The 12,141-nt window shown below is 37.4% G+C and overlaps 1 protein-coding gene across 12 annotated transcripts in view; it reads left to right on the top strand.

Moving 5' to 3' along the window:
• The window catches only part of LOC308184202 (multidrug resistance-associated protein 1-like), a 50,269-nt gene that overhangs the window by 22,555 nt on the left and 15,573 nt on the right, over positions 1 to 12,141 (top strand). For all 12 annotated transcript variants that reach the window (XM_080571045.1, XM_080571041.1, XM_080571051.1 and 9 more), the window contains 10 exons: positions 172 to 237; positions 863 to 1,000; positions 2,394 to 2,540; positions 3,288 to 3,372; positions 3,486 to 3,552; positions 4,838 to 4,964; positions 6,414 to 6,590; positions 6,982 to 7,149; positions 8,219 to 8,405; positions 11,177 to 11,246. In XM_080571045.1, coding sequence (XP_080427171.1) covers positions 172 to 237; positions 863 to 1,000; positions 2,394 to 2,540; positions 3,288 to 3,372; positions 3,486 to 3,552; positions 4,838 to 4,964; positions 6,414 to 6,590; positions 6,982 to 7,149; positions 8,219 to 8,405; positions 11,177 to 11,246 — 1,232 coding nt within the window. The remainder of the gene's footprint in view (positions 1 to 171; positions 238 to 862; positions 1,001 to 2,393; positions 2,541 to 3,287; positions 3,373 to 3,485; positions 3,553 to 4,837; positions 4,965 to 6,413; positions 6,591 to 6,981; positions 7,150 to 8,218; positions 8,406 to 11,176; positions 11,247 to 12,141) is intronic.

Below are 12,141 nucleotides of genomic sequence, written 5' to 3'. Positions count from 1 at the left end.
TTTAAGTAATGGATTATATGACTTACGTATATATCTGAAAGTGATATAATTGCAGTGCTAGTGTGTTTTTCAGCAAGGCAAAAGTAGTGTAAAAGATAATTATTGCCCAAATATACTGCATATTTTCTTTTTTATCACTGAAAAATGAAAATGTTGCTGTCTTTCAACCAGAAGAGTCAAATGAGATATTCAGATCAACGAGTCAAGCTACTAAGTGAAATGTTACATGGAATAAAGGTAATGCCACAACTAATGAGGTGTGGTTTTTGTTTTGGTCTGGTTTTGTTAACTTGTGAGGACTGAAAAAAAGTTATTTAAAAAACTAGGGTTCTGTGAGTAATCTTTCAGCCAATATTGATAGAAGCTTAAAAAGAGGACATTTTAACATAATGTACTTAAAGTTTTTTTGAAATATATTTAATGGTTTAATGTTATTTGAAAAACTTTATCTGTGATGCATTAATTTGACTACTACATTTTTATTAGAATGTAAAATGTGCTAGTAGATGTCTGAAAACCTTTAGCAGACTAAAATTTTGGTATATAAAGAAAACACTTTTAAAAGTTGACTAGTTTTATTTGTTATTTATACAACTCTGAAATAAACTAACTCATCATTTATGATGCATAGGAATATGTTGAAATTTGTAGAATTAAGGGGGACTAGAGGATGTCTTCCATAAGAATAAGCTAAGTTTCAGCTACCTTAGCTCATACTTTGATTTGTAAAACATTAAAGTTTTTATAGTTTGGTGTTGCTGTATATTTGAAAATGACATTTGGAGCTTAAGCTTATTTTGTGAAGCATGATCGCTATTTTTTTTCTTTTATTCAAATACTTCTTTTTGTTTGATTTGTCTAGATCCTCAAACTTCATGCATGGGAACCTGCATATCAAAGGAAGGTCACGAACATTAGAGAACGTGAAGTGGGTGTTCTGAAGTCATCTGGCTATCTGACGACTTACTCCATGCTAACATTGACATGTATTCCTTTCATGGTTCGTTTCATAAAAATATTAATTCATGCAAGACTTTCTCTTGTATTTCCAGTTGCTTTAGTATCTCACAATGTTTGCTCACAAACATTGCCTCACAGTATCTTAGAAAGATTATTAAAGCAATATATCTGAAGTCACAGGTTCTAATGTTAATTATATGACTGGAGAGGGACAAGACAAAGAGGTTATGGATTGAGTAAGCTTTTAGAGACTTCTGTTAGAAAGTGGAAAATCAAATCTATGTCTCCTGAATCTCATTTCACTGTTTTAATTGTACTATTTCTGTTGCATAGAAATAACTATCTTCTTTATACTCCTTCTGTTTTAAGGGAGTTATTTTCAATCTGAAATTTTTAGCAAACCCTTCTCAAATACTGAACCTCTAAATAAATGGAAAAGAAAAAAAAAAGCAAACAAAAAACACAACAACAACAAAAACAACAAAAAGACAACCATAAGCTGAATTCATCCCAGCTTTGTTTCGGTGGAATTGTATCAGGAAGCCGTTCATGTCTTTGGATCTTTAAATCTCTGTTAAACTTCATTGGAAAGTAAATGGATCAAACTGAAATTTTCATTAGGGATAAATGACCACTCTTAACTGTAGTTACACAGACTGGAATATTCTGATGCTTAACTCACAATATGTGATTAGTGAGGATGAATATTCCTTAGGAATAGTGAGAGAGAGCATTAAGGCCATCCAGTTTGTAACCTTGATAACTGAAATACTTGAAGCAGTGGGTGAGAAAAAATCACAAAGTTAAAATTAAGTCCAGTGAAATAATCAACTTATTATTTAGGACTTCCTTATGACTCCTAGTTTAGGACTCCTGTTTTAGTTCAAAACTCCTCCCAAACTCAAGAAATGGCACATGAGACCCCATAGGACGGGTTCTTAACTTTAAGCTTTTCTGGGTAATTCTGAAGGCTCGAGTATCTGCTGTGTAGGAGCCCATCTTATTCTCTGATGACTATACATTACATTTTTGGAAAAAAAAAATCCAGGTGGTAAAAATAAAGATATCTGCAGTAAACAATTTTACTTTATGACCAATATCATAGAGACAGCAAAAAGAAAAAAATGTGAATTTGCTGAAATGTCAGCACGAAATGTCATGTCTAAGTGTTTTCAAAATGAAGAAATCAATTCCTGAGATAGGAAAGTTATTTCATAGTTTCATGCACGTCCAGTTGGGTCAGCCACAGTAGCCAAGTATTTCTGCACTCAACATTGCAGCCATGAAATAATTCCCAAGTGCAGCAAATGCAGAGAAGTCCCTGTTTATATGTGAACAGAAATGGAATTCCACGTCTTTGAAATGCAAAAAAAAAAATAATAGATTTTATTTATAATGTGATTTTACTTCTTTTCATTTTTTGATTTTAAAAGGTCTCATTGGCTACATTTGGAGTCTTCTTTTATCTGGATAAAGACAATGTTTTAACAGCAACTAAAGTTTTTACATCTATTACTTTATTTAACATTTTGCGACTGCCTTTGTTTGATTTACCATCTGTGATCTCTGCTGTGGTCCAGGTAAGCATATTTTGACTAAGGACAGTAAAAGGCTGATGTTTGTTCTGTCTTCTTGTTCTTCTGTGGTGTTTCATCTATATCTAGGAATGATTAAGTCATTAAGTTATTTGAAGTTACACTTTGCTAAGATGAAGCTGCACAGTATTTTTACAGAAGGGGAAGCACGAAGGCTTTTTAAAGGATGCCTCACAGTTTTTTAACTGGAATGCCTCACAGTTTTTTGACTGGAATGATAATGGGGTGGAATACTTGATTGCAGCTGAGCTTTCCGTTTCTGGCTTTTCTTCCTTGAGTGAGCTAAAATCATCTTCTGCTTTTACTCTCAATTTCTCCGCTTCACAGTTCCAGTGAAGAGAAAAGTGGGACCAGTTTGGGCCGCACCTTTTTAAATAACTCAAACATTGTTATATGTTGGAGCCCTTGGTACCAAGTAGGGGAGCCCCAGCATGGCCTCTGCATTTCTGTATTTCACTAGTCACTGCTGAAAGAATTAGAGAAAAAAGAGAAAAGAATTAAAGAAAAAAGAAAAAAGAATGTTATTGTTACCTAGCAGTGTAGATCCTGGGGGAGAGGGAGGTGAACACTTGCTTATGGCTTTATTTACCCTGAACACCAATTTTTGTCTACCTTTAATTAAGACAAGGAGTATGTCTTTTCATACTGTCTAGAGGGTTTCGTTGTTGTTGTTGTTTTAAGTATTATTTAAGAGTTTAGGTAGCACAGGTATGCTGTATGTTCATCTTGCAGACCAAGGTTTCTCTGAGACGTTTAGAGGATTTTCTGTGTGCTGAGGATCTTAACCCTGAGGATGTTAATACAAGCTACAGTGGAAGTAAGCTGCAGTTACTCATTTTTAATTGGTCATTAGTTTAAATGGGTGATCATTAAGAACCTCAACTGAGGGGATAGATTAGCAACTGTGCTCTTTTTTCTTTACTACAACAGATCATGCTGTTGGGTTTATTGGTGCTTCTTTTCGCTGGGAGAAAAATGGCCTGCCAATCTTAAAAAAGTAAGATATTTATTCATCATTTTTATAAGCTCTTTTAGCAGAGTGTGACATCTATAAAGATTTTCAGGATTAGGACTAGTTCATGATGGAGACACCAGAGAGAACATACACTGTTATTTGTAGAGTATCCCATGTGATCACTGTGTTCTGGAAAGTAAAATCTGACCTGGCCTCCCTCATGCTCTAAGAGGAACCACATAGCATATGGTTCTCCAACACAGCACTCCTATCACTTCACCCTTCAGTTTGCACAAGGAAGGTTTAACTTTCTTTGGAAAGAACAAACAAACAAAGTTTGCTTTTCTTACAATGGTCTCTCTTGCCTGAAAATGCTAATTTTTTTGTATGTCATTTCTTAACGAGGTATTTTTTAGGTATAAATTCAGATATTTTTAAACTGCTACACAGTGAGTTCATTGCAGGGTTAGTAAGGAAATGGAGTAACCATGCTCTGGAGTAGAATGAAGAACCTACTTGATAAGCTCTGTTCAATTTTACTAGGGCAGCTGAAGCGGTTACCACCCACCCAATCTAACCCTCTCACCATGCTGTCTACTCTGTTCATCTCAGGGATAGAGGGGATCATTTGCCATGACATGGCATTGGGTGTCCACATCTCAGCCACCATAGCCTGCAGTATAATATCCAGGCATAAACTAGCTTCGATAGACTTCATTAAAGCCTGGTATAGTCTCTGTGTACAGTCTTTCTCAACTTTATTTGTGCTTCAAACTCTAATCTGAAGGGGCTACACTTATTTTACCATAGGGCCTTCAGTTTAGAACATGCTTAGATCCAGATAGCTGGAGTACAGGTAGAGCAAGTGGCTCTCCATGTATGCAGAAGCTTATGAGATCAGATTGTACATGTTTTGACAGCAAAATTTGTGGAGGATGAAGAGCACACATTTTTACTCAGATATTTTTCACGTTGCGTACAGTAGGTTCTACATGAGAAGTCTAGCTGTTGATTGTCAGAGCAAGGTAAAAAGCAAACTACAGGCCTGAGACGAGTAAGCGCATGTGCTGGTTAGACGTTCTCCCATTTGATTGCATTGTGACCAGATGAAAACACAACCCCTTAATCTGCAGACCAGCAAATTTATTCTTAAAGTCATTAATGCATGTTTCTGAAGGGTATATAGTCAAAAGGCATGCAAACTGAAATACTAATTTCTCATTGTCCTGAAGGTAAAATAGAGTATTTCTTTCTTACAGTGACCACAACCCATACATAATGCAGTATTTACAAAGAGGGTAACTAATTTCTGTGTCAATATTTCCAGCTTGAGTGTCAGCATTCCTGAAGGCTCTTTAGTTGCTGTTGTGGGACACGTTGGATCTGGAAAGTCATCTTTTCTTTCTGCTATTCTTGGAGAAATGGAGAAACTTGAAGGAACAGTTCAGAGAAGAGTAAGATTGTCTATCTGTCCCTCCATGCCCTCACCCCGACCCTCTCACCAGTAAATAAATTAAGCAAAATTGCTTTTGGAAGTGCCATTTTATCTTTTCATCTATTTATGATTGTAATAATGCTGATAAGTGAAGTTTCAGCACTTCTTGAATCTTTAATCTTCAAAGACAAATAACATGATGGCATTTTGTAAACTGTATAACTATTTTTATTTGGTTTCAACCAAAGTGATTGCAAAGCCATTCTCATATTTAAGAATACATGTAATTCAGTGCAAAACTCAGAAATGTTTAAGTCATATGTTGAACCTAAACGTCGAATGTTTGCTGGCTGTGAACAGCTGTATGGACACTATCTATTTAGAGTTGTGATAAACTCTGCAGAATACAGTCATATCTCTTGCAGTGGCTTATTGGTAGAGAAGATGCAGGATGTAGATACAGAGGGAAAAATGCAGCTTTAGGCAGAAATAGAAGTAAGGTGCTGGCTTTCCCAGTGATAGAAAATCCCGTAGTTTAACTTACCTTGTAGTTACATAGGACAGTGAAAGTCCCCATCACAAAAAAAAAAAAAAAAAGAGCTTAGGGAAGGTTTTTATGCATTACAGATATGCAGGAAGTTAAATTCTGATTTCAGAATACAGTAATATTTTTCAATTTATATTGCTTGAGCCAAAAAATGTCAATGTATAGCCATGGTATCAGCTAATCTGTTTGCAAGTAGATGTGGTAACACTAAAACATTTATCAGCCTTGAAAATCTGTGTAGAACAAGAACCTTCACTCCTGTGGAAATCTAGTGCAGTATCCTCTCACTGAAGAGGACAGAAAATGAGGCTGAAGTGTTCTGAATCTGAGAGTAGTAACTAAATGGGAAAAAGAGCCGCTGTGTAAAATTTAATAATGAAGACATACCTAGAAAACGTATGTAGACTGTAAATTTGTTGTAAAATTAATAGATTTTTACAGGACATACAGCTTATGTAAGAAAAGATCTAGGAGCATTACCGGTGATGATTGCTATCCTGTAATCTTAATTTTTAGGGGTTTATATATTCCACAGAAAGTTAGGTAAAAATACAGTCAGACTGTATGTTGACACATACCTAATGTAGAGCCATTTTGCTGCATGTAAATATTACCTTTAAAAGATGTCACTTTTTGTCAAAGAGATCTTTCACTGAAGGACTTCACTCAATATATGTCCCAGCTCTGTTAGTTTTATTTGAAGTATGTGCTCTTATAGTAATTATCGGCAAGCTGTTGTACAGGAATATTAAATCAATTGTTTTTTGTTACTCAAAATTTTAACACTTTAATAATGCTTATGTTACGGAAGTAATGTCCTGTTATTTTGAGATAAATCTAGAATAGCAAGCGAATATTAAAATGCTATTTTTGGTGTTCAGAAAGCCCAAGTAAAAAATGTTTCCAATTCTTTTTATTTAGGGTTCAGTGGCATACGTTGCTCAGCAAGCTTGGATTCAAAATGACAGTTTACAGGAGAATATTCTCTTCGGCGCAAATCTAAACAGGTCATACTACGAGCTTGTTTTAGAGTCTTGTGCTTTACTGCCAGATTTGGCACAGTTACCAAAGGGAGATCAAACAGAGATTGGAGAAAGGGTGAGAATTTGAAGTGTCAGAATTGATATAATAAGTTGTTGCTTTATTATTTTTATATATTTATAATTAATATTTATATTAATATAAATATAATGATACATATCATGTATATATAATTAAATATTAATATTAATATTGCCCGTATGCCTGTAAATAATAATTAATTCTCCACAGTGTATTGTATTTGCCCATTTTGAAATGAGAAGTTAATCAACAAGGGGCAAACTTTGCTCTAATTACTTAAAAATATAACTTTTAACTTTTCTACTTTTATAAATATTATAAAATTTACTTTGGTTACCTGAAAAATGCGATGATGAAATTGACTGTGATATGCTGGACTTCTGTAGTATTTTGTATTAAAATGTGGATTTTGGTTTTCTTTTCTTAGGGCATCAATATAAGTGGAGGGCAGAAGCAGAGAGTGAGTCTTGCTAGAGCTGTGTATAGCAATGCTGACTTGTATCTTCTGGATGACCCCCTTTCTGCTGTAGATGTGCATGTTGGGAAACATCTTTTTGAGAAGTTAATTGGGCCTTCAGGCCTCTTAAAAAATAAGGTAAAGTAGGGAGGCTGCTTTTCAATTTGGGGATTAACTGCTTTGTACAATGCAACAGACACAATGTCTCAGTCATTCTGCAAAAGTTCATCTCTTACCTAATATGTCGATGAAAAATATTCTGAATAAAGAGGCTAAATAAAAAGCACAGCTGAATCTACCAGTTTGAAGTCTATCAGGTGGCCGTAGCGTAGGCAGAAGACAAGATTGAGAGTTGGCCTGACCTTGAGGTCTGAAAAAGTCACATAATACTTGGTCATTTCTACTTCGCTGGCAGTTGGTGAGGCATGCTGTGATGTGCATATACAAGGCAGGGTGGAGCCCTTTGTGGTCACTCTTGATGCTTCACTGCCATAAATAAGTTATAGCCAGCATAAGTTAAAGAAAGAAGGGCTTCTTGTTGACTAGGGAAATTCCCAAAGGGAAAGTGGAATGAGAGGGAATAAGTCCTCCCATCTGTTAATGTGGGAAGGCAAGATGGATGTTAAAATATTCTCTCTTCAGTGCTATGAGTTAGTGCAGATTAATCCTGCTGATGACTGCAAAACACATGTATTATTGTGAAATACTTACTTATTATTAATAGTTTACTTACTATGAAGTAAATGTCTTTCACTTCCCTCTCTCCCTTCTTCCTTTTCTTAATTTAAGTGCTCTGTAGGTGATAGGTATCTAGCAGTAGAAAGAACTCTAGTAATGGTAGACTTCTAGGCAAATTTAATGGTAAGACTGTTAAACTGCTGTACTGTAATATTTAACAGCTGTATTATCGACCTCTTCTCTTTATGATCTAATCTAAACCACCCCTGAACAGAAGACAAACATTAAGAAACAGGTAAGTACAAGTAATATCAAATAGCTGTAAGCATAAACAGTTTGACATTACAGTTGGCAATTTAAGGAGAAATGTAATAAAGTAGGCAATAAACAACAGTAATAGTAATAAAGTAGACAAATAAGCAAAATCCCAGAAAATTTCCAACTGATCATTCCAGCTACCATAATAAAATGCCTACTCTTAATACATGCTTTGATTTTATATGGTGAAATAGAAAACGCTGTATTTCAGACTCGTGTATTGGTGACACACAACCTAATGCTCCTGCCTCATGCTGATCTTATAATAGTGATGGAAGAGGGCAAAATAAGTGAAATGGGGACCTACCAGGAACTCATATCAAAGAAGACTAATTTTGTTGAGCTTATTCACGTCTTTGGTGCAGAGAATAGAAGTGAAGAGACAACCCCAAAGGAAGGTGAGAAAACTTGTGTACTATGTTTATTTAGCATTTTTCCTTTTCATTCAAGCTTCCTAAAATATTCCTCCGTCCCTTCCTTACAATTTCTGGGAAATATAGAGTATTCCCATCTACGTTTTGACTATAAACTAAAATAAAATTTAGGCTTTAGTGCCCTGACATCAAATGTTTTACTCTTTCAACTAAAGTATGTATTACCAAGCTGCCTTATGCAGCTGTTTTCTAATCTACATACCGATGGATTACCTTGGAAAGTTACTTGATTCTGTTAACGTTTTACTATTCAATAAATAACTAATGGACATTTCAAATTCTTCAAGTATATCCTTTATATTGGATGCTTCCCATTTCCTTCACCTTAGACTGCTGTAATCACGGCAGAAGGCATAGGAGAAGACTGTCCATTTGGAGGATAAAAAATAAATGAAGCTGTTTGTACTCTAAAAAGATACTTCCAGCAAACTAAACAAAAATTACATAGTACCTTGAAAAAGCATACTTACAAACTATCTGCTTGTTTTGGAACTCACTTCTGTACCTGAGCTGTTCCATATGTGCTCTTTATTGAGCTGTGGAAAAGAAATAGGTACATATTCAATGCAGTCTGTTTGACTTGATTTCGTCACGTACTTTAGAAGGAGATGAATTGTGAATATTTAATTTTGAGAGAATGCATCTCTCCACATAACACAGAAGAGGACTCTTAACAGCTAAATGCCTGCAGATGGTTATAGTGCTGCTTTCCATTTAGCATAGCAACTCTAATTTGAGTTTGTAGTGCACAGCACAGTTAGGTGGGCTTAATTCAGGCCCTACACTGAAGCAAGCACTCTCAAGTATTTGCTGGGGGTTGATGGGGAGGAGGGGAAAAACAGAACCGCAAATTTGTAAAAGGGTAGTCTTAGGTTAGCTGTAGGGCTGATGGTGTGAGGAAACATGCATTATTCATGAAGGATGAATAAAGACTCAAGGGAAGGGGAGCCAAAGTTACAAGGAGGAGAAACAATACACAGTGCGTTGTGATACAAAATTATATAACGGGGTACATGCAGCAGGATAGATGGATGTAGAAATCATATAACTCTGTCTTAAAAGGTCTGTTGACTTAAATTACATTAGGTATGAAAAAGAAAAAAAAAAACCATTCTTGAAAAAGTGTTGTTTCGTTTTGTTAACACACAAAGAACAGAGAGTTCAGTTTTCCAACTAAGATGAATGAATATTTTGAGATAAACGCTAGCATTAATATTGGTAGGGAGTTATAAAATAGTATTTTCAGTAAGAACAGAATTCCAAAGGGACTCTGCAAAGTTTCTTTGCTAGTATAGTTGCTTCTGCTTCAGTGAAAATACCATAGCAGAAAATACAGAATAGCACTTCCTTTCTGAAGGTTTAGACAGTATTTCTTAAGTACTGGTAACTCAGAGTTCCTCCATTCATACAGTCAAGCAAACCATAGGGTGTGGTGGTTTTACCCTGCTACGCAGCTGAACTCCACCACAACTGCTCTCTCACTCTGCCTCCTCAAATGAAAAGAGGGAGAAAATATGATGGAAAGGGGTCAAGGGTTGAGATAAGGACAGGAAGATCACTCAACAATTATAGTCACAGGAAAAACAGACTCAGCATAAGGGAGATTAATGTAATTTATTGCCTTTCACTAGCAGACTAGAGCAGTGAGAAACTAAAACCAAACTAAAACCACCTTCCCCCCAATCCACCCTCTTCTACTTCCTACCCCCCGAGCAGCACAGGGTAATGGGGAATGGGGGCTGTGGTCAGTCCCTGATACTTTGTGTCCGCCGCTCCTTCTTGGTCACTCTCTGCCTCTGCTCCACGTGGGGTCCCTCCCATGGGATGCCGTCCTTCCCAAACTGATCCTGCGGGGGCTGCCCACAGGCAGCAGCTCTTGAAGAACTGCTCCCACCTGGGTCCTTACCACGGGGTCCATCCCCCAGGAGCAAACTCCTCCAGCACGGGTCCCCCACAGACGGCAGCTCCCCCCAGACCCCCTGCTCCTGCATGGGTTCCTCTCCATGGGCCACAGCCTCCTCCAGGCCACATCCACCTGCTCCACCGGGGGCTCCTCCACAGGCTGCAGTGTGGAGATCTGCTCCATGTGGGACCCATGGGCTGCAGGGGGACAGCCTGCTCCACCAGGGGCCTCTCCACAGGCCACAGGGGAACTGCTGCTGCGTGCCTGGAGCACCTCTTGCCCTCCTCCTGCACTGACCTTGGGGTCTGCAGGGCTGCTTCTCACTTCTCTTTCAACTGCTGTCTCAGCAGTTTTTTCCCTTTTTCAATCTGCTCTCCCAGAGGTCCACCCAGCGTCGCTCCCCAGCTCAGCTCTCGCCAGCGGTGGGTCTCTTTAGGAGCTGGCTGTAGCTGGCCCTGGTCTGACGTGGGGCAGCTGCTGGGCTCTGCTCACAGAGACCACCTCTTCAGCCCCACAGTTACCAAAACCTTGCCACATACACTCAATACATAATATTGCAAAATATATATATATATTTTAATATGCTTTCCAACTTCTTCCACATTGGGAGGAAGATTTACTTTTTGTTGCTGTTCTAGTATTTGGTCATAAATGTCTCTGTTTAGTGTAGTAGCTGTATCAAGACTAAAGTGACTTAGACAATTCATAACTTAAAATGCGCCTGTTCATCATTTTGTCCACTTTTTATTTCTAAGTTCTTTCACTGTGCCCATCCACTCATGGTATAATGACTGAAAATATTTTTTCTGGTTTTTTTTTTTTGCTGTTATAGTGATTTCTTCAAAAGAAGAGTGCCAACTAGAGAGAAGTCTGAAACAAAGAGAATTGCAGAAACTCAAACAGTAAGTGTAAAAAAGCAGTAGCCATTGCCTATTTGATGCAATGCCAGAGCAACCCTAAGTGCTTATACTGAAGGCTTTGGTGGTACTCCGCTGTGTAAACATGGGTTAAGACTGAATGCCTTTTAGCAGTTGGCTGCATAGTATGTATCTGGAGCTCATCTTCTGGTTTAGTTGTATACAAAAGAAGTATAGTTAATGTACTAGATTATGTTATTATTACATATACTAATGTACATGAGTTCGAGGGATCTGGTTCGTGGGCTGCTTCTCTCTGTGAACCAAAGCGTATTAAGTGGGAGTGAAGGGGAGTTTCAGAAATTTCTGATGTCGTTGCACCCACAGTTCCCTGGCAGCAGCTTGACTTCCTGATGTATTAACAAGCCACTTATATTCTTTGTTTTTCCCCTGTAGCATTATTTTTTTTCCCACCTTTAAGAAAACTTCTGATCTCTCAAGTAAGGGGACAAACTCCTTTGTAATGCAATTTTGTAATTTGTAATGCACTATAGTGGCACATCTCCAGTGGCAGAGGATAGTTCTAAGTTCGCTGCAGTAGAACAGGCTCTACCTAGCAAATTCAGACAATGCAGGTCACTTAAGCCTAACCACCTTGGTCCAGAAGTAGTAGAAATGGATAAGGCAAATAGCAAGACCTATTCCTTGGCCCAGACAAGGACTGAGACCCAAGTTGTACCGTAGTTGCATGCCTCAGAAAAGGACAATCTGACATTTCTAGCTGCAGAGTCAGTCAGGGCAAGCTGAATTTTATCTACCTGTAATAATACAAGAAATTAAAAGGCCATACCTAGTACTGTCTTCTGACCATAAAGTTATTCTAACAGAAAAATAGAACATCAGAGGGCAGTTCCATATCTCCATAAGAAAAGAATTACAA

Source organism: Anser brachyrhynchus (assembly GCF_964034855.1).
Source record: "Anser brachyrhynchus genome assembly, chromosome: 1".
Lineage (NCBI taxonomy): Eukaryota > Metazoa > Chordata > Aves > Anseriformes > Anatidae > Anser > Anser brachyrhynchus.
Note: the sequence above shows the minus strand (reverse complement) of the source record. Positions and strands in the feature narration are given on the sequence as shown.